Source organism: Rosa rugosa, chromosome 4, assembly GCF_958449725.1.
Source record: "Rosa rugosa chromosome 4, drRosRugo1.1, whole genome shotgun sequence".
Classification (NCBI taxonomy): domain Eukaryota; kingdom Viridiplantae; phylum Streptophyta; class Magnoliopsida; order Rosales; family Rosaceae; genus Rosa; species Rosa rugosa.
The window spans coordinates 13,481,245-13,499,602 of record NC_084823.1 but is presented as its reverse complement, the minus strand read 5'-3'; the positions used below and the strand labels follow the sequence as shown (position 1 = coordinate 13,499,602).

Genomic DNA, 18,358 nt, shown 5'->3' with positions numbered 1-18,358 from the left:
GACATTCAAATCTCACACAATTTGATCTAAAATAACTATTTTACCCCTCACTTTTTTTTTATCTCTCTCTCTCTCTTAATTATGTTTTCTGCTTCTCTCTTACTCTCACAATCCCTCACAATGTGAACCAACGCCCTAACCCGACTGGCGCTCCACCGTCAGGCTGCCTCCAGCCGGCGCACGGGCATCATTCTCTTTGACTCGCCGTTGCTGACAGCTCTGTGGCCTTGGATCATCCATGCATCGAACGAGGAAGGAGAATCGACAATCCAAAGCTTGAAATTTTCCGGCTAAGTCTTCTGTAAATTCTGGCGACTCTGGTTGCCGATTTGACTCCATGGGTTATGAATCTTTCTTCCCTCGTCACGCTCTACCTGCTTGTATAAATGGTTTTCGATTTCGAATGGGTTCTGATGAATTTGAGTTTTGGGTGACGTCGTAATTCACTACGATTCCTGTTTCCAGCACCGTCTGGGTGTCTTCAACTCATTTTTTGTCGGTCACTGTGGTCCTAGAACTCAGAAGCGTGGCTGGTTGAGCTGAAATCATTGGCCGGGCTGAGCTGCTAGTTTCGAAATTCGTTAAGTTTGGAAACTGACGAGAAAAGAGAAAGAGTCCATTGTCGTGTTTTCACCAGAAAGCTACTGTGAAGGAGTTTGAGTTCCAGTCTGCAAATCAGACATAATGAAGGTAAATTCGGAGTTATGTCAAAGTTGATAATCTCTGAGATTGAGTAATTATGGTGATTGTGGTTGATGCGTTGAAATTGAAGTCTTCCAGATTGTGTGTTCAATTTATCAAGTTGATTTGATTTTGTTTGTGGTAGTTGAGTGTTGTAATTGAATTATGGGAGAAGTTTAGGCCAGTCGAACAAATCTGGTATTGATATTTGGAATGAAATTGGTTTCTTGTATTACATGACGAAATTGATATTAAAAGGATGGTTGTGTAGAAATGGTTTCTTGGTCAGTGCGGACAAGGGGGGAGAGAGAGAGGGCTTTAGGCTAGTGTCGAATTCAATCAGTGTTTGGGTTTGGTCTTTGCAGGGTCAGTGCATACGAGGAGAGGATGAGGAGATTAGAGAGAGAGAGACAGAGACAGAGACATAGAGATAGAGAGACCGAGAGAGAAAGGAGAGGAGAAAAAAAAAAGGAAGTGTGGGGTAAAATAGTCATTTTTGACCCAATTGTGTGAGATTTGATTGTCTGAGGAGTTATTTATTAAAATTAAGATGTTAGAGGCTGAACTGTCGATGCACCCAAAGTATAGGGTGTGACCAATAATTTCTCCAAATTTAATTGTAGGGTGAACAAAGCATTTAGTGGGGTGGAAATAGCCCCACCCTAAAATAAATACGAGAAAAGTTAATTTTATTGAACAACTAAATTACATGCAATTTAATTTAAAAAAAAAAATCACTCACTGCAAAACAGCTCAATTAGCGGGTCTAGTTAAAACCTCCACAGCCAAGGGCTCCACACATCCTCCTCATTTTTTCTTTTCACACCCTCCTTTCAGATTGTTCTAAGTATCTTAAAGGCAACATAGCCTAATGACTAATCTGCTGGAGGTCGGGATGGTCAACAATGCATTTCAGCCCCTTCCTAACCATGTTTATAACTCAAAAATTACACTAAAACTAATACAGCATTCGAACGCAGGACGTGGAGGTTCCACATCTTGAACATTTTCGTGAGCAGATCTAGTGCATCCAATAAATCACTTGCCGTGGTTTTCTCCTCAATATTGATTACTGTAAGAGTACATTTATATTCTCAGAGGTAATCAAATGTAATTGGAAAACTCACACTTGCTGTTAGGTTTGGTGCATATCCCTCATTGGTGGAGATATTTTACATGGCATAACATCATATTAATGGTTTGTGCATTCAAGATGACAACTTATTGCATGGGAAATTGGTGCATAGTCAAGTACATGCATTGGGTATAAATGCATGGTCAAATTGATGCATTGGGAATAAATGCATGATTAAATTCATGTATTGACCTTTTAGTCTTCCTAGGTAGTTAATGTGGGAGATAGGTGGTTGATTCATGAATGAGCATTGATGAAGTGACTCTAGAGGCTTCTATTAATGGTATAAATATAAAAAGCTTGTGTGGAGGTAACTCTAAGGATCTTCAAGATGTAGAAGATAGGGGTGTGTTCAAGGGTGTGTATAGCTTTTGGGGTAAAGTGATTTTCTAGGATCGGAGTGGGTATACAAGGGGTATTCGATCTATAGGATACACGGGTTTGGGTTGGGCATAAACTTGAGCGATGTAATCTTGTACTTGTGTAATTCTCTCATAGTGAAGATGAAGGCTCTCTGAGGACATAGGTATATATTTTGGCCGAACCTTGTTAAATCTTGTTGTCTTCTTGACTTGGTTGTTTCTTCTTTCCATCTCTACTACTAGTACTTGTGTGGTAGGGGATTAATTTCCTAACACTTGCAAAGTACGAAGTCAATGGGGAGAGAAAGGGAGAAACTTACATTTCGGAAGATCGTTAGAAGTTGCGCTGAAACTTATCGGAGTGCAAATGATGGTGCTTTTAGTGCTACTGTGGATTTAGAAAGATGAGAGATTACATAAAAGGACTTGATGCTCTATAATCTTCTTACTCTAAGTTTCAGAGGATCAGACCAAAAGAAACTCATCAAATATATGTTGGGTTTGTGTTTGAGTGGTGTTTGACGATTAGTCTAGAAGTTGAGAGTTTGTTGAATGCTATAAAAATAAAAATAAATCAAATAATGATGATGATGATAATGATTCTATTAATCGCTAAATATAAAAAAGCAGACAGTTTGTGTTGGGCTCAATGAATGATGGGTTACATCCCTAGTAAGCATTTAACTGGTATATATGTTCTTATTGTGGCAACCAAGTTCAGGTATCTTTGGATCAGCAATTCAGTATTACCATGCAAGCTGGTCTACTTTATATATAAAAACTTTGTGTTAAACAGCAACATGCATCATTCGTGGAATTGTCTCAATTTAATTAAATATAAGGTATAGATTGTATCTCCAAATGCTTTGGTGCAATTAAGAGTAATTCGAATACTTATACATTATATTTTTTTTTTTTTGGTCACTTTCCGGATGTGAGAACTTCACTCTTCAATAGCCCGCTTGCATCAATATTCTTGTTCAAGCTACAACGTCGAAGTCTTAATTGGTCCTCCAAACTCGTCCCCTATAATTTTATATCCTTGTGCCCTTGTTCGTGGCATAAGTATGATGCTGTTGTATTATACATGCAATTTCAAAAGGAGGCAAGCATGCATGTAGTACTCTTAGCTCTCTGCAACTATTGAAGTGTTTTAATAGACGTTAAAAAGGCATTATAATGTGAGGTCCCGGAAATTTTAATTACTTTTCGAAGGTAAATTTTCGTCAATAAGATTTTTTCGCAAAGTGATTTAAGTAAAGAAATTGATTTCGGAAATTATTTTGATCACGAGACCACCTATTGGCCCGACAATTTAAGTTTGGGCCAATGTTCTTCCATTTGGGCCTAGGACGGAGCCGAGAAATAACTTAGGAAGTAATCAGTTAGGGAAATTGCGTAACTCGTCGAAAGAGGCAAATTCGACATTTCTGGCACACAAGTACAAATAGAAAACTTAGGGTGAAAACCCTAGAACCTCTCTCCCTCTCAGCCGCGTCCTTCCTTCTTTCTCTCTATCCCCCCGACCTCTCTCTCGTCCTTCTACTGCCAGCACCGGAAAACACTATCTCCGGCCACCACCATACAACACCTCCTCCAACAATCAATGCAACACCTGAATCCGACCCAAACCCAAGAGAAATCGAAGCCATGCATCAACCCCGATCTCCACACGCTCTCCTCAAGCTTGCGAGACACCGCTCCCTCTCAACTGTCACCTGTTTCCGGCCTTTTCCTATGATCACCGCCACCACCAATCCAACCCTAGCCGAAATTTGATCAACGACCAAGAAGAACCACCGACATGCACCAAGGCCAGCGTCCACACGCGACCACCAAAGTCTCGACGCCTCTGCCTCTTAACCTCCATCGATTTTCAGCCACCTTTTTAATACACTGCCGCCACCAGTGAGCTTAGAGAGAGAGCCGACCGTCAAGCCCCAAACATCTCATCACCAGCCGAAGCCGGAAGACGTCGTAGGCGTTGTCGCCGGAGCTCCCCATTCTGCATTGTTTCAATGTTTGATTTCCACTTCAAATTGAGCATGATCTCCCCTAAAAGTAGAGTCAGTACCTCACTGTCTACGAAAGCCCTATGGCCCCGACCTCCGGCTTCGACCATAGACGCCACACGCACTGCACGAGCCGCAGCATGCGCGTGGACCACCGTAGCTCCGTCGCTCACGACCGCCGGATTTCCATTCCACCTCTATTAGGTAATTGTCGTGTCTTCTTTTTGGTTGACGCCTCTATTCTAATGTGGACTGAAAACCCTAATTTCGGATTGTTCAATTTAGAGGACTTTTGAGGTCTGTGAAGTTTGGGAATTTAGAGTTTTGGAGGAGAGGAGCTTCTGGGTCAGTTAATTGATGTTGAGGAATAGTAAGAATCTCGAGACTTTGTTTTGGATATGAATTGGTTGAAAAATCGATTATTGATCCTGTTTTATCTGTTAGAGATTTGAAAGGAACCGATGGTGAAAGAATACCCAAACCAGAGCAATAGAATTGGATTCTCCTTGGTTCTGGAAAAGAAGAAATGGTAAACATCGGCCCCTGCCAAGCTACGGAATTTGGTGTGGAGATTGTACTTTAAAATTCTTATGTTACTGGATGGAACGAATTTTAGCATGCTGCTTGAATGGATAATGCTTCATTGAATTGTCAATTATGTTCGCAAACTTGGTTGGATTGTGGACAAGAATCAAGAATCAAAATATCGAATATCGAGGACATATCGATAGTCCAAAAAATGGAAATATCGAGGAAATTTCGATCTAAGTAAATTTTCGAAAAAAATGATGGAAATTTAGAAAGTAACATGGAAATCATTAATGAATTTTCATAAAATGTTTACATGATCAGTTACATATAGTATTTCAAAAAAATGTTTGATAAACTTAATTGTATAATGATTGTAGTAATTTAGAGTATAATAAGATACACTGACATGACAAATAAATGAAATTCTACATGAGAAATCTCAAAATGACTTGAATAGGAGATTAGGAGAGTTAACTATTAATTATAATAATATTTTACAATTAAATAGATATGTTAAAATAAACATCGGTCTTCAAACAAATAGAAAAAGAAGTAGAAAATGGTCCATAGAAATACATAGAAAAGTTTTTTTTTTTTTTTTAATAGAGCCAAATGTTTACTAGTTAGCAAATTAGATAATCAGAAGATTTATAAGCATGGACCATGGAGGGAAAAGACTCAAAGAGCGATACATGACCCTATAAATTTTTAAAATTTTCCTTTTTAGATGTCATACAGTTTAGTCGAATTGGATAAGGACAAGGGATAGTTTTCACGAGGTATCAGGTTCGAACCCCAACCTCGTCAAAATTTGACTTCAATTTTGGTCAAAATACTTTCTGACCAACCCACATATCGAGAGGTGACAATAATCTCAGAATTTTCAGAGAATGTCAGGAATTTTGCCAAAATTTTGAATATTTCAGGTAATATCGCAAAAACTTAGAATATTTCAGGAAATATCGCGAAATTTTAAAAATTTCTCACAATATTATCTTGGTAAGTTAAAGATATATCGAGACCCTAAAAAAAGGAAATATCAAGGAAATTTTGAGGATATTATCGATTTTTTAGTCCTTGACAAGAATGAATTAACTTGATGTAAAGAGAGATTTGATTTGGGGATATTAACATGGTAAATCTGTAATCAATTTGGGGTTGTCACATTGCAAGGTGAATTCTTTAAAGAAGTTAGTGATAAGGAAAACAAGGAATTTGAGTGATACCTAATGTCAAGTGGAAATTAGAAGTAACAATTGTGGACCTTATGTGGTTTGGATGAGTTTGGATATTTGATTTCAATAAATGAAATAAATTACGATTGAAGTGTTTTTTTAGTTACCATATCCCGTAATGACCTAAGAAACAGAATCATTTGGGAACGGTAATTGCATTTGTTTGCAAAAGGTTGAAGTGCTAAATATATAATAGGGTGAAATAGGTTAACCCAAAATATAATATGGAAAGAAGTGTAGTCACCATATCCCGAATGATCTTACTACGTTAAGTGAATTGTTCGGGAATTGTTACCATTAATTATTGGTTAGATATAAATTGGTAACTTAAAAGGGAATTGAACAATTTGAAATTCTGATTTAATTACTTATCGGATCTAGTTTTTATCAAAAAGAACTCGAGCGTGTGCACATGGAATTGGACAAAGTATTGAAAGTCGGAAACGTAGGGTGAGCCGTCCCTATCTTGTTAGTGGCTTTCTTGTGTGTGTATATGCTTATATATATATTGTTACCTGCAAAAGTGTTTGTGGATGCCATAGTCGATGCCTCGATGATTTTTACTGCATTGAATTGTTGATTATCAAAATTAAATGAAACTCGAGGCTAGACATTGCTTGTTATGATGAGATATTGCATGATTGTTGTGCCCTAAGAGTGATAGGAGCAATACTTCCTAAGGTGTCGAAACCGTGAACCTCTGGAGGGGCGATATGACCATATGTTGTGTCGAGCCGGTGTCACCTTAATAGTGTACGTAGGGAATCGACAATGACGTCATATGGCATTGGGTCAGTAAATGGACACTCTCGCTGCCCATCGCAGGTAAGGAAAGTGAATGGATAATGTTGATGGATTTGGCTATGATCGGCAGTTGACCTGGTTTACCGAGTACAGGAAACCAGGATTTCGGTCACAGATGAGTTAGAAATCCTGTAGGTGAGTATCTCTGAGCTCAGGTTGATTTAGCATATTGCATATGCTTTATAAAAGGAAATAAATGTTTGTGGTTGCCGCATTTTCAAATGTTTTCGATTAACGTGCGCAATACTATGTAGTAAATATTTTTCAAGTATATTATTTTCAAACCTAGCATGGTAAGGTCGGCCCTTATTGGGTAAGCGAGGACGAAAGCTCACCCCTACAACAGTGTGCAAGTTTCGAGCATGTGATCGAGGAGCTAGAAATGGAGGCACGTGGTTGGCTTGGCATACTTTGTTTAACTTTATGAAACAAAGGTCTTTGCATTTTCGTTCGGATTTTGAAGGTGTCCAATTCATTTACTTTCTGTTTGTTTGCTATTCAATTAGAGAGATCCACAACCTTGGGGCGTGTCTCTCATGTTTATTGTAGTTTAGTTGTAAATATTTCAAGTTGGACTTCGATTGTGTGCCCAAAGCCTATAACTCTTTTTAACTTCCGCTCAAGTCTTTGGGTTGCTAGAATGATTTGCTTAATAAAATGTTTTGGAAAACAACAACATAAACCCAAAAGGCCTTGCAGTTTAGGGTCAATGAGTTATCGGGATGTTATACGTGACATGTCGGTGTCTCATTGGCTCGGGGTCACGATGCTGTGGGACCCCTCCTACGGGATGCTACATATAATCAGTCCCATAATTCTGCTAAAGGAGGCTAATGGAGGTTTATTAGGGGGGCTAAATAGCTCTTAAGGAGGCTGAGCGAGGGTGGTGGGTATCCGCCCTAAATGTTGAATTTTGGAACATGGTCGATTGCTTTTCAGGGTTATGGACCTTCTCGGATTACCAAATTACGAGGCTTCAGTAAGTTGAGTTGGTTCATCCGTCTGTCTTCTCCCTTAGCCGGTCTAGGACCGCTAGTGGTTTTGGCTCAGCTCAACACCCTGAGGCAGCGGGTCTCTGCTTTACTAATCCAAGACCTCTAGGCCAGGCTTGTGTAATAGTTTAGGGTTTACGGGGTTATTCAGGCCACGATCTCTATGGTTGTGATCCCTAATTCCTTTGCTAATTTGAACTTTCAACAACCAGTGTCTTCTTCTCCGGTAAAGATGGTGACAAAAATTCTTGCAGGTTCTCGACGATCAAAATTATGGCTGATGCGGACTAGGTCAAAGCGGCATTGGTGAGTATTAACGTTTCCTAATTTGCTATTCCAAGTACCAATGTCAATGAGCCTCTTAACCCTGCAGTCACGCAATCGTCCAAGTGATGTAAGACTTTTATTTGGACATTCATACAAATCAATAAGGATTAAAGACAAACCTTACCAGCTGATGCATAATAGCATTCCAGAAGTTTATAATTAGGTAGAATTATAATTAAATTATTGTCTAATTACACGAGATGACTTTAGGTTTTGCTTGCAAAATGAAGTAAAAATCAACTAAAATCTTTCAGTTTGGTGAGATTATGACCATTGACATCTAATTTATTGACATCTGGTGCTCGCTAATTATAATTATTAAAGGAAATTAAGACCTCATTACGCAATTAATGTTCTAATGTTCATTATTTTGTAATGATATAATGGAAAGTTGTGATTGTGTATCGATACATTATGTGATTGTGTTTCTAGCGAAAGTTCAATATTTTGAAGTTTTGAAACTTCGGACTTAAGAGCCATTAGATTAGTTATTATTTACAGTAGTGTGTCCCACACAACGAGGTAGTTCAATGAGACAACAATTGCCGACGCGCTCTTTTGTATTTCTCGGTACTTGTGTAGTAGTACTGTCGACACAAAAGATAAACAAAAACTCTGTCAGTGAGTCGGAGAGTACCTTCATTATCAGCAACACGCAAACCGTACAAGGGAAAAATTCACCAACGGTGTCTGGACACTTAGGGGACTTTCAGAATGATACCTGAACTTACAAAGTTATCAATGTGATACCTGGACTCATTTTTTCGTATCAACATCGTACCTATGACCAATTTCCGTAACGGCTCCGTGACGGAAATTAGCCGTAGGTATCACATTGATACGAAAAAATGAGTCCAGGTATCACATTGATAACTTTGTAAGTTCAGGTATCATTCTGAAAATCCCTAAGTGTCCAGACACCGTTGGTGAATTTTTCCCAATTTTGCACGTGCAATGCACGTGAGTCACTTAATGAAGACAAAATGACCGATTTACCCTCAAATTCTTTCTTTCTTTTCTTTTCTTTTTTTCTTTATTCTTCTTTCTTTCTTTCTTTCTTCTTCTTCTTCTTTTCTGGTTTCTTCTTCCCCTGATTTGAATCATCAAGATTCAAATCATCTTGCTCGTCCGATTCCCACCGCCGATCGCCGATCAAACACCGCCGCTGCGTCTCAATCCACCTTCATGCACCACAGATGTTTCTGGTTCCCCCAACTTCAAATCCTATAGCAAATTGAAATTGTGGATTGAGGCTTCACCGCTCACTTTGAGTTCATCCCCGCCGCCGCCACCAATGACTTGACCACCACCACTCTCGTTCTCTCCTCAGACCCCCTTTTATACACCATTGATCAGAAACTCAGAGCCCGCCAGCCCTCCACTCTCAAATCACAGCTCCAATCACACCCCTCCATCCTCTCCTTCTTCCCGACATGCAACACCACCTCCACACCATCCTCACCTGCAACTTCATCGGTTTAGCCGACAACTTCGGCCTCTAGCCCAACTTCGATCAGAGGCAATTTTAGGCAGACAAAGATTAACAACTTCGGCCTCCACACCATCCTCACCTGCAGAAAATTCGAGCTGTTCTTATTCACCAGCTTCGCCACTCCGCTGCTACCCACCATTGTGCCTCGCCGATTAGTAAACAAAGGACTCGGAGCCTCCACCATCGAGAAATTGAGGCTCACGTTCTGCGTGTCCTGCGCGGAGGATATCGGCATTGTCGGAGAAAATGTTGATTAGCCAATCGACGACCTTGCTAGGCTGGTCGTATCCAAGCCGGTCCTGCATGTCGTAGAATTGAATGGCGGTGTGGGCGACGAGCCTGATGCTGCGATCCCTGGGGCCTTTGGTGGTGCAAACCTTGTTGTGGCTGTCCTTCCGGCCGGTGGCCCTTAGAATGTGGCCTTGAGCCTCCACGATTTCGCTAGCAGTGGAGGAAGAAGCAGTCCTTATCCCCAAACCCAATCGAGAAGCAGCGGAGGATGACGTTGTTGTGCGGTGGTGGAGGTTGTTGTGGTCAAGTCATTGGCGACGGCGGCGGGGATGAACTCGGAGTGAGCGGTGAAGCCTCAATGCACAATTTCAATTTGCTATAGGATTTGAAGTTGGGGGAACCAGAAACATCTGTGGTGCATGAAGGTAGATTGAGACGCATCGGCGGTGGGAATCGGACGAGCAAGATGATTTGAATCTTGATGATTCAAATCAGGGGAAGAAGAAACCAGAAAAGAAGAAGAAGAAAGAAAGAAATAAAGAAAGAAGAATAAAGAAAGAAAGAAAAGATAAGAAAGAAAGAATTTGAGGGTAAATCGGTCATTTTGTCTTCTTTAAGTGACTCACGTGCATTGCACGTGAAAAATTAGGAAAAATTCACCAACGGTGTCTGGACACTTAGGGACTTTCAGAATGATACCTGAACTTACAAAGTTATCAATGTGATACCTGGACTCATTTTTTCGTATCAATGTGATACCTACGGCCAATTTCCGTCACGGAGCCGTTACGGAAATTGGTCATAGGTACGATGTTGATACGAAAAAATGAGTCCAGGTATCACATTGATAACTTTGTAAGTTCAGGTATCATTCTGAAAGTCCCCTAAGTGTCCAGACACCGTTGGTGAATTTTTTCCAACCGTACAATTATGGAGGACGTAGTACGGCGAAAGACGGTGGTGCGATAACTGCAGTGATGGAGTCAAATTCTCGTAGAAGTCGACTTCATGCATTTCAATTTCAATGCTGTTTGGTGAGGTAACGGTGACAAAATGGAAGCTGGCTTTTTTCTCAACAAGCTAGCGAGCTTGATACAGCTGTTCCACTTTTGGATACTATTTTGACTGAAAATAGTGAAGTCGGTTTGACCGATTGACCTCATCAGACCAAAATTAAGTAGCTTCGTTCACATTGTCGTAGACGTATATATTAATTATTTCATGTTGATTCGTAGTAATGAGATATAAGTCATGCATGCACGTGTGTGTACCTATATTTTTTTGGATAGATTTAAGTCTTCTCACCTTGAATCCAAATCATGAATTCCCCTAGTCTTTTGAGTACTATTCTAGTCTCATTTCAATGTTATTTGATAAAATATATCTAGTTGTATATGCAAATAATGATCAAATCATTATAAATTTGATTTCGTTTATATAAATTTTAAAAATATATAATAGTTGCGATCAAAACTACACATAAAGAAAAAGAAAGAGAAGTGTGTGTGTTTTTACACATAAAGTAATTAACAAACAGTTATTTGTTAAGTGTGAATATAATGATGGTTCGTAGTTAGAAAAATTATATACGATTTTCTAAATTAATTAAATGTAATAGATGAATAATTGGATATTATGTAACATATATGTAATGGCTAAAAGTGACCATAAAGATAACAAAGGATGGTGTATGATCCATATTGGACTGGTTTCATATTCGATAGCTATCATTTATCATCCCTAGCTTCTCCTAATATAGATACGTGTCTATATTACTATGCTTCTCCCTAGCATAGTAATATAGATACGTGTGTACGTAAATATGTACGTAACATAACCACATGGCATGATGTGATTGCTTCTTTCAAAATTCCAAAACAATTCATGCACGTGTTAAAATTGCCAGCATCTTCCCACTTAAGCGTAACTACATGGAAGCTCACTCCACCTCCTCTCATAATAATTCTATAATAATCACCGATGCATAAATAAACAATCATATATAACCCCACTCAGACACTAAACAAATTCTTACTGAAACCCCTTCGTTTCCACACACTGAATCTCCTCTCTTCTTCCTCAGAATCAAACCTCGTATATCGGTACATGACCCAAGAAATTAATCAAACCCTCCGGGCAGATATGGAGGAAGTACACGAGCCTGCGCCCAAGTACAGAGGCGTACGCAAGCGAAAATGGGGTAAATGGGTGTCCGAAATCCGGGAACCGGGAAAGAAAACCCGGATATGGCTAGGAAGCTACGAGGCCCCTGAAATGGCTGCCGCTGCCTACGATGCGGCGGCGTTGCACCTCAGAGGACCAGGGGTGTTGCTTAACTTTCCTGAAATGGTTGATAGTCTTCCGAGGCCAGCGAGTTCGAGTCCCTCGGACGTGCAGTTGGCGGCTCAAGAGGCGGCAATGAGGTTTAGGAGACTGCCGATGGGGTCGGTTTCGACGGAGGTGGCTGGTGGCTCGACTGGTGACGCGGTCCCGGAGACGGTGGGACTGTCGCCGAGTCAAATTCAGGCGATTAATGAGTCACCATTGGACTCGCCTAAGATGTGGATGCAGTACATGTACATGTCTCATCGTGATGAGGCTTTGTTTTTTGGGGAGGACATGCCATCGTCTATGGGTTTCTATGATGATCATGATGATGGTTTGCAGCATCAGTCCATTTGGGACTCCTAGTTTATTACTTTTCATATATAAATGACAATGTAGTAACTAGCCAATTAACTAGCTACGATATATTCAACAGATTCATTTAGAACATAGACAAAATAATATTATCTATGTTTTAGTTGTGTACTTACTATCGATCAATTGATGGTAGTTTCTAGGATTTCCAATTCGTAAGTGCAATTTGATCGAGTCCAATCCAAGAATTTAGGAGAGGTTTATTTGCAGCTTCTCATTATGATCGAGTTGGTGAAAACTAGACACACAGTGTTTGGAAGCAAGAATCAGGCTCTTAAGGTACATTATTATGGAGTTTATCGAGATTTTAGAGCATACATTGTTGATGCTTTTCGGTCTTCCCTTATTATTGACGTAGAGGTGATGGTGGTGATTATGATAATCGAACTTGCTTGGTTTCAAAGTTGGAAACATATGACAAGAATTCAACTCCTCGATCTCTTCTTCGATTTCAAATTTCATTTGTTAGATGTCCTCATCTGGTGCCTTGATAGCTATTGGTGGAAAAGAATAGTTGTCTATATCAAATTGCCATTGTTTTTCACATATCTTTCAAGAAATGAACCGAGTGACTGATCTATTGACCGATTTTAATTTTTCGATGACAAGCTTCACTTGCTGGCAAGATCAATTTTCAATCATCACTATTGTATTAGAGACAAATTGGGTCTTCTTAATTTCCCCCTTAGATGGTATATTTTGATTGGCAATGTCAGCCCACCTCTTTCTCTATTGGAGTATTGGCATATATGGTTCATATTTTGCTCCGGAGAATGGTGGGTTGCGTACTTGTCTCGCCTTCTCCTACATTTTCAATGAGATAAGGTTTATATATATCCCCCCCTAGTATTTGTATATATTCTCTCCCTCGCACTGTCCAGGTTTGATAGGAAACAAAAAGAAAAAATCCAAGACATCCAGGCTAAGCCAGATCTCATCTGCAATATGATTCACAATCTCCTTCTCATTGCTGACTGCATATCCCAAAATAGCTGTGCGTGAGCTATATAAAAAAGACCAAACAACCAACAGCAACAAAAGGACTATGAAGAATACAAACAACCCTACAAGAGCAATGAGATTACAGCAGCCTTCCAATCTAACAAGATCGGAGAGACATGTAATCTTCAGAAAAGTTGAAACAATAACAGTCTTATTGCACATGCAAATAATCAAACACGCAGCTTTGTAGCAATCAGTTGAAATGTAAAATTTTCCGACACAAAATTCAGAATGTGCGCCTTGAAGTTACATTGTGCAGAATAATCTAAAGTAAACTACATGAGGAAGACAAAACCTACATCATACGACAAATTGCTCTTCAAACAACAATGACTGATTAATAGGAAATATAGACAGAAATGCCTTCTTTAGCAATTGCAACTTAACTCACAACCTGCAGTTGCTCTTCATCCAAACAAAGTTTTAAGACTTGATTAAATTGATAAAAGCATAGGACATCTACAACAGGTATTATTGACACCATATAAAAATGCCCTGCGAGCTAACTGCCAAGCTTTCAGCAAAATCACAAACACTTATAAACCTCCTTGCATGGTGATATATATATATATATAAGCCGTTCGAGATATATCTAGCTTACGGTTAATTATTAGTACCTGATCTCTTTACTGATTAATCACCAACTGACAACTCGGATGCAATTTTGCAGTCTCCATGCTTCTAGATTGCCTACAAAGTAGATTTTGATCTATATCAGATTCATAGCTGAAGAATTTGTTTGTAATGGATTACAAGAATATGAATTTAATATTACATAGTGAAAGGTTTTTACAGATTTTTGCATACAACAAAGGTACCTGAGTGTCATGTTCTGCTGATCCACTGTACTCTGAGGTTTGACCTGCCAAAAGGGTGCCCTGGCAACATTTTCTACAAAAAATCATAGTTACAGATCAATATAGTTTGATTCTCATTTAACATAATCTGCTCATAGTCTCAAGTACAGAAAATTAAAGAATCTAGAGTATTGCAAAAGACTTGGTGCATGCATGGCCCTAGGAAAAGAAAGTTCCTTTCTGGGTCCTATTTTTAAAGTTTAAAAATGTGTGAAATAACAAATAACTATCACTAGTTTTGTACATGTTATAATTAAACTTCTTTCCACTTTCCTGTAACTTGAACAAATAGAAACAGAAATGTAAAGCCATAGCTTGAGCCGGATTGAAGTTTGATGAAAAAGAGATGATATGATGACTGAGTAATGAAGAACTCTGCCTGTACTGAGCTTCTTTTTCAGCTTAGTGTGCAACAATTATAACATCATTATCAGTCCTTTCGGGGCCGGAATTGAGGAGCTATAATTGACTGCCTGCACTCTGGTCATGTCATGACATGATCCGTAAGAAGAAATATAAAGTTGGCATGAATGCAGAAAATATTAGTTTTTTCTCTAATCACACTATTTTGCCAGAAAGAGAAAAATGATGAGTCTTGTGGGGGGTTTTTGTTCTCTAATGAATTTTACTAGTTTTTGTAGTAGAAAGAAAATGTGGAAGATAAGTTCAGGGCACCTGCTTTCAAATTCTAATGCTAGCAAAGAGGTTATATCTGAATCTTTAACTCTTGCCACATCTCCATATAAGAAAACTCTCCATGTTTCATGTTAGACTTGAGATAGTTTCGGGCGTCATCTTAATCTGTAACTCTTGCCATGTCTCCTAAGACCTGAAGCTAAAGCCTCAAAAGCGATTCACTAATTATCGCAGATAACAACCAGAAATAAAACTATAATGATTTGTTAGAAATAGCAAATAGTGTCCTGCTTTCAGTGGAAGAGGAACTCAATTCCCTCTCAGTCAAATATTTACAGTAGTAGCCTTTAAGCTTTACAGTTTCAGGTGATCATGGTTATCTCCTCATCACTCTGTGAGTCTATCTGTATCTCTGTTTCAACCCTGCTGAGAAACCAGGAGAGTCCGTCAATTAGAACATAATCAATATTTCTACTCGAGAAAATTGTCATGCAACAGAGAAAGGAATATAGCAACCAATTATATAAGTATCGGTGCACCTTAGAAAGGAATATGCATATGATTGTAGAATAAGCCTTGGTATCTAGCTATTCTTCGTATACGCGCTGACCTTTAAGTAATCTTAGTAAAGGAGGAATATGACGACGAACTCTGGTCTGCTAACTGCTTCAGATCAGCTGAGGTATTGCGTAGGGTTTTTGCAAGCGTGAGATTTTACACATCCATAGTAAGCTACCTGCTTAATATACAACCATATATCTATACTTTGCGTGTTAACTCTCTGTTTAGATTTAGATGCCTTGCCCTGCAGCTTGATCTCTCATCACTAGCTTTTCGTATCTCAACTTTTTCCTATTTGCTTTGCTTGCTTCTGTTTCTTAACTCAGTTTTATTACTCATGCCTGAACGCACTTTAGCATACATTATTGGTAACTTTGCATTTGTAGCTCTCTTTGGTTTTGATTTTGATTTATTTTTTTTTTCTTTTTTCTTTTTGTGCACTGCTGAGTATGTTGGATTTGAATCATTTGTGTTAGTGAATATCGATGTCAAAGTCTGTACCTTGCTTGCTCCTTGAAGATTTTCTGACTTGCTTATCATCTGATTTGAACTTCTATCTCCTTTTTTTGTGACTTTAATTAGGTCTGCATCGATTATGTTTTCATATTGATCACTGATCATTATGTCTCATGTAAATGGTTTGTAAAAGAACTAAGCCCTGAGCCAACATGCCTGTATGCATTCTTCCTCACAACTATTAAGACTAATATCACTAGATGATGCAGTACAAACAAACTTAGACAACTTCATTGCGGAAAAACCCTAAACTCCAAGGCGCTGCACGCGCACCTACTTTGGTCTAGCTTTCAGCCGAGGTCCTCTCGTCCGGCGGCCCTCTGCTTCGGTGGGGCTTGTCTCGTAGTCGCTGTGAGGCTGCCGGACGGGTGATGATGGTCTAGGGGTGCACTGGGTTCATGGATCTGCAGTGGCACGAAGTTTTCGTCTAATCTGGTTTTGCTTGGGTCGAAACTTCTATGTGGCTGGGGGAGTCGTGGATCCGGTTCAAGGGATGACGCGGGCTGGTGTTCTGGCAACGGCGGCAGCGCAGCGACATCACGGGATGCAGCCGGTGCTCTAGGGGCACAGGATCTTTTCTTTTTGGATTGGGTCTGGTGTTGTTCAGGTTATTTGTTGTCCTCGCGGTGGTGGCGCTGTGGTGTAGCGGTGGTCCTTGAAGTGGGCGGCGACGGTATGGTGCAGGTGTGGCGGTGGCTGGCTTGCGGCGTGCGGCGTCCTTAACACGGGAAGACGGAAGCACAACAGGAGCGCAACAGGGCTGGGTCAGCTTGGGCCTAGGGCTCTGCTCTCTTTGGGCCATTTGGGCCATTAGTTTGCTTTTGTTTATTTTCTAGTTTCATTTAGGCCTTTTTTGAGGCAGTCTAGTGGAATTTTTTCCTATCTAGTTTTAGTATTTGGTCTTGGTTTTTGTCGATTTAATTCTCAATGTCTCTAGTTGTACACCAATTGAGGTCTCTAGGCGACTAGATTTACTGTTTTATGAGTTAGGTTGGGAGGACGGGGCCTTCTAGCGCCTTCGGCATAGTACCAAAGGGGGATCCCGCTATGTCTACGATGTATTCAATGTCTAATTAGTGACCTAGTTTTATGTATCACTGTGGGTACTAACACATTTTCTTGTTTGTCTAGATGGCAGCGGAAGAGTATGTAATGGTCATTCTTGTTTGGCTCCAATTTTGCTGCAGCTGGTCAACAGTCTCTTTTCTGCGCGGGCGTGCCAGCACCGTTCGGGTGCGGTCGTCGGGGGTGTCCCTTGACCTGACTTCTTTTCAAGCGATTGTAGACGAGGAGAGCACCAACCTCGTCGTGGGGATTCTTTCTGCCTCGTGGTGAGGACTTTGCTGAATTTTCTTCTTGTTAACACAATCGATACTCAATATTGTAGATCGAGCAGAGCGACATCACCGGGAAGTGTTGAGATCTTGCTAAAGCGTGACTTTAGCTTGGCTGGGTTGCTAGGGCGTTACCCTTGCTTGGCTGGTTCTGTAACCGTTGTGGTCGTGGCACTACCGTCGGCTCCCGAGGAGACTAGGACCGAAGCACGTTGACAGAGGGTTTGGTGGCACTGAAGGTCGGCTTCTGAGAAGACTAGGACTAGGAGTGTGATCACCGCTAAGAGAAAGAGAATGAGAGGAGTTGCTCTTAGAGAGGTTTGCTCTAGAGAGAACTTAGATCATCTTAGAGATGTTGTTGTTGAATGTGAATGTCTCTGTTGTTGCTAGGGCGTTACCCTTGCTTGGCTGGTTCTGTAACCGTTGTGGTCGCGGCACTACCGTCGGCTCCCGAGGAGACTAGGACCGAAGCACGTTGACAGAGGGTTTGGTGGCACTGAAAGTCGGCTTCTGAGAAGACTAGGACTAGGAGTGAGATCACCGCTAAGAGAAAGAGAAGGAGAGGGAGAGGAGTTGCTCTTAGAGAGGTTTGCTCTAGAGAGAACTTAGATCATCTTAGAGATGTTGTTGTTGTGTTGTGAATGTGTGATTTAGAATGAGAAGAGAAGGTGTTTATATAGGGAAGAAAAAGAAGAGTGAAATGATGAGGGGAAGAAAAATAATGAAAGTGGAATATGAAAGTGATTTGTAAAATATGGAAAAGATAGAGAAATGATGAAATGAAAGCAAGGCATGAAGGTGCAACAACATGGAAGTGATGATGATCTATTAAAGAGATTGTCTTGAAAAATATATCCAAGGAAAAGAAGAAAAGCATCTAGCTTTCTTCATGTGGGTAGGAAACATGAACATGTGAATATTGAGCTGGTTTTAGGTCAGTTTCTGCCCCT

The 18,358-nt window shown here is 40.1% G+C and overlaps 1 protein-coding gene across 1 annotated transcript; it reads left to right on the top strand.

Moving 5' to 3' along the window:
* Positions 1–11,843: 11,843 nt before the first annotated feature.
* LOC133706689 (ethylene-responsive transcription factor ERF022-like) lies at positions 11,844–12,647 on the top strand. The gene has a single exon (XM_062132233.1). It carries the CDS (start codon positions 11,909–11,911, stop codon positions 12,491–12,493), a length of 585 nt encoding a protein of 194 aa, XP_061988217.1. The 5' UTR covers positions 11,844–11,908; the 3' UTR covers positions 12,494–12,647.
* The last annotated feature ends 5,711 nt before the right edge of the window (positions 12,648–18,358 follow it).

What these genes read in the sequence shown, in the direction of transcription:
- LOC133706689 (XM_062132233.1), top strand. Translation starts at nt 11,909, where the DNA reads ATGACCCAAGAAATTAATCAAACCCTCCGGGCAGATATGGAGGAAGTA.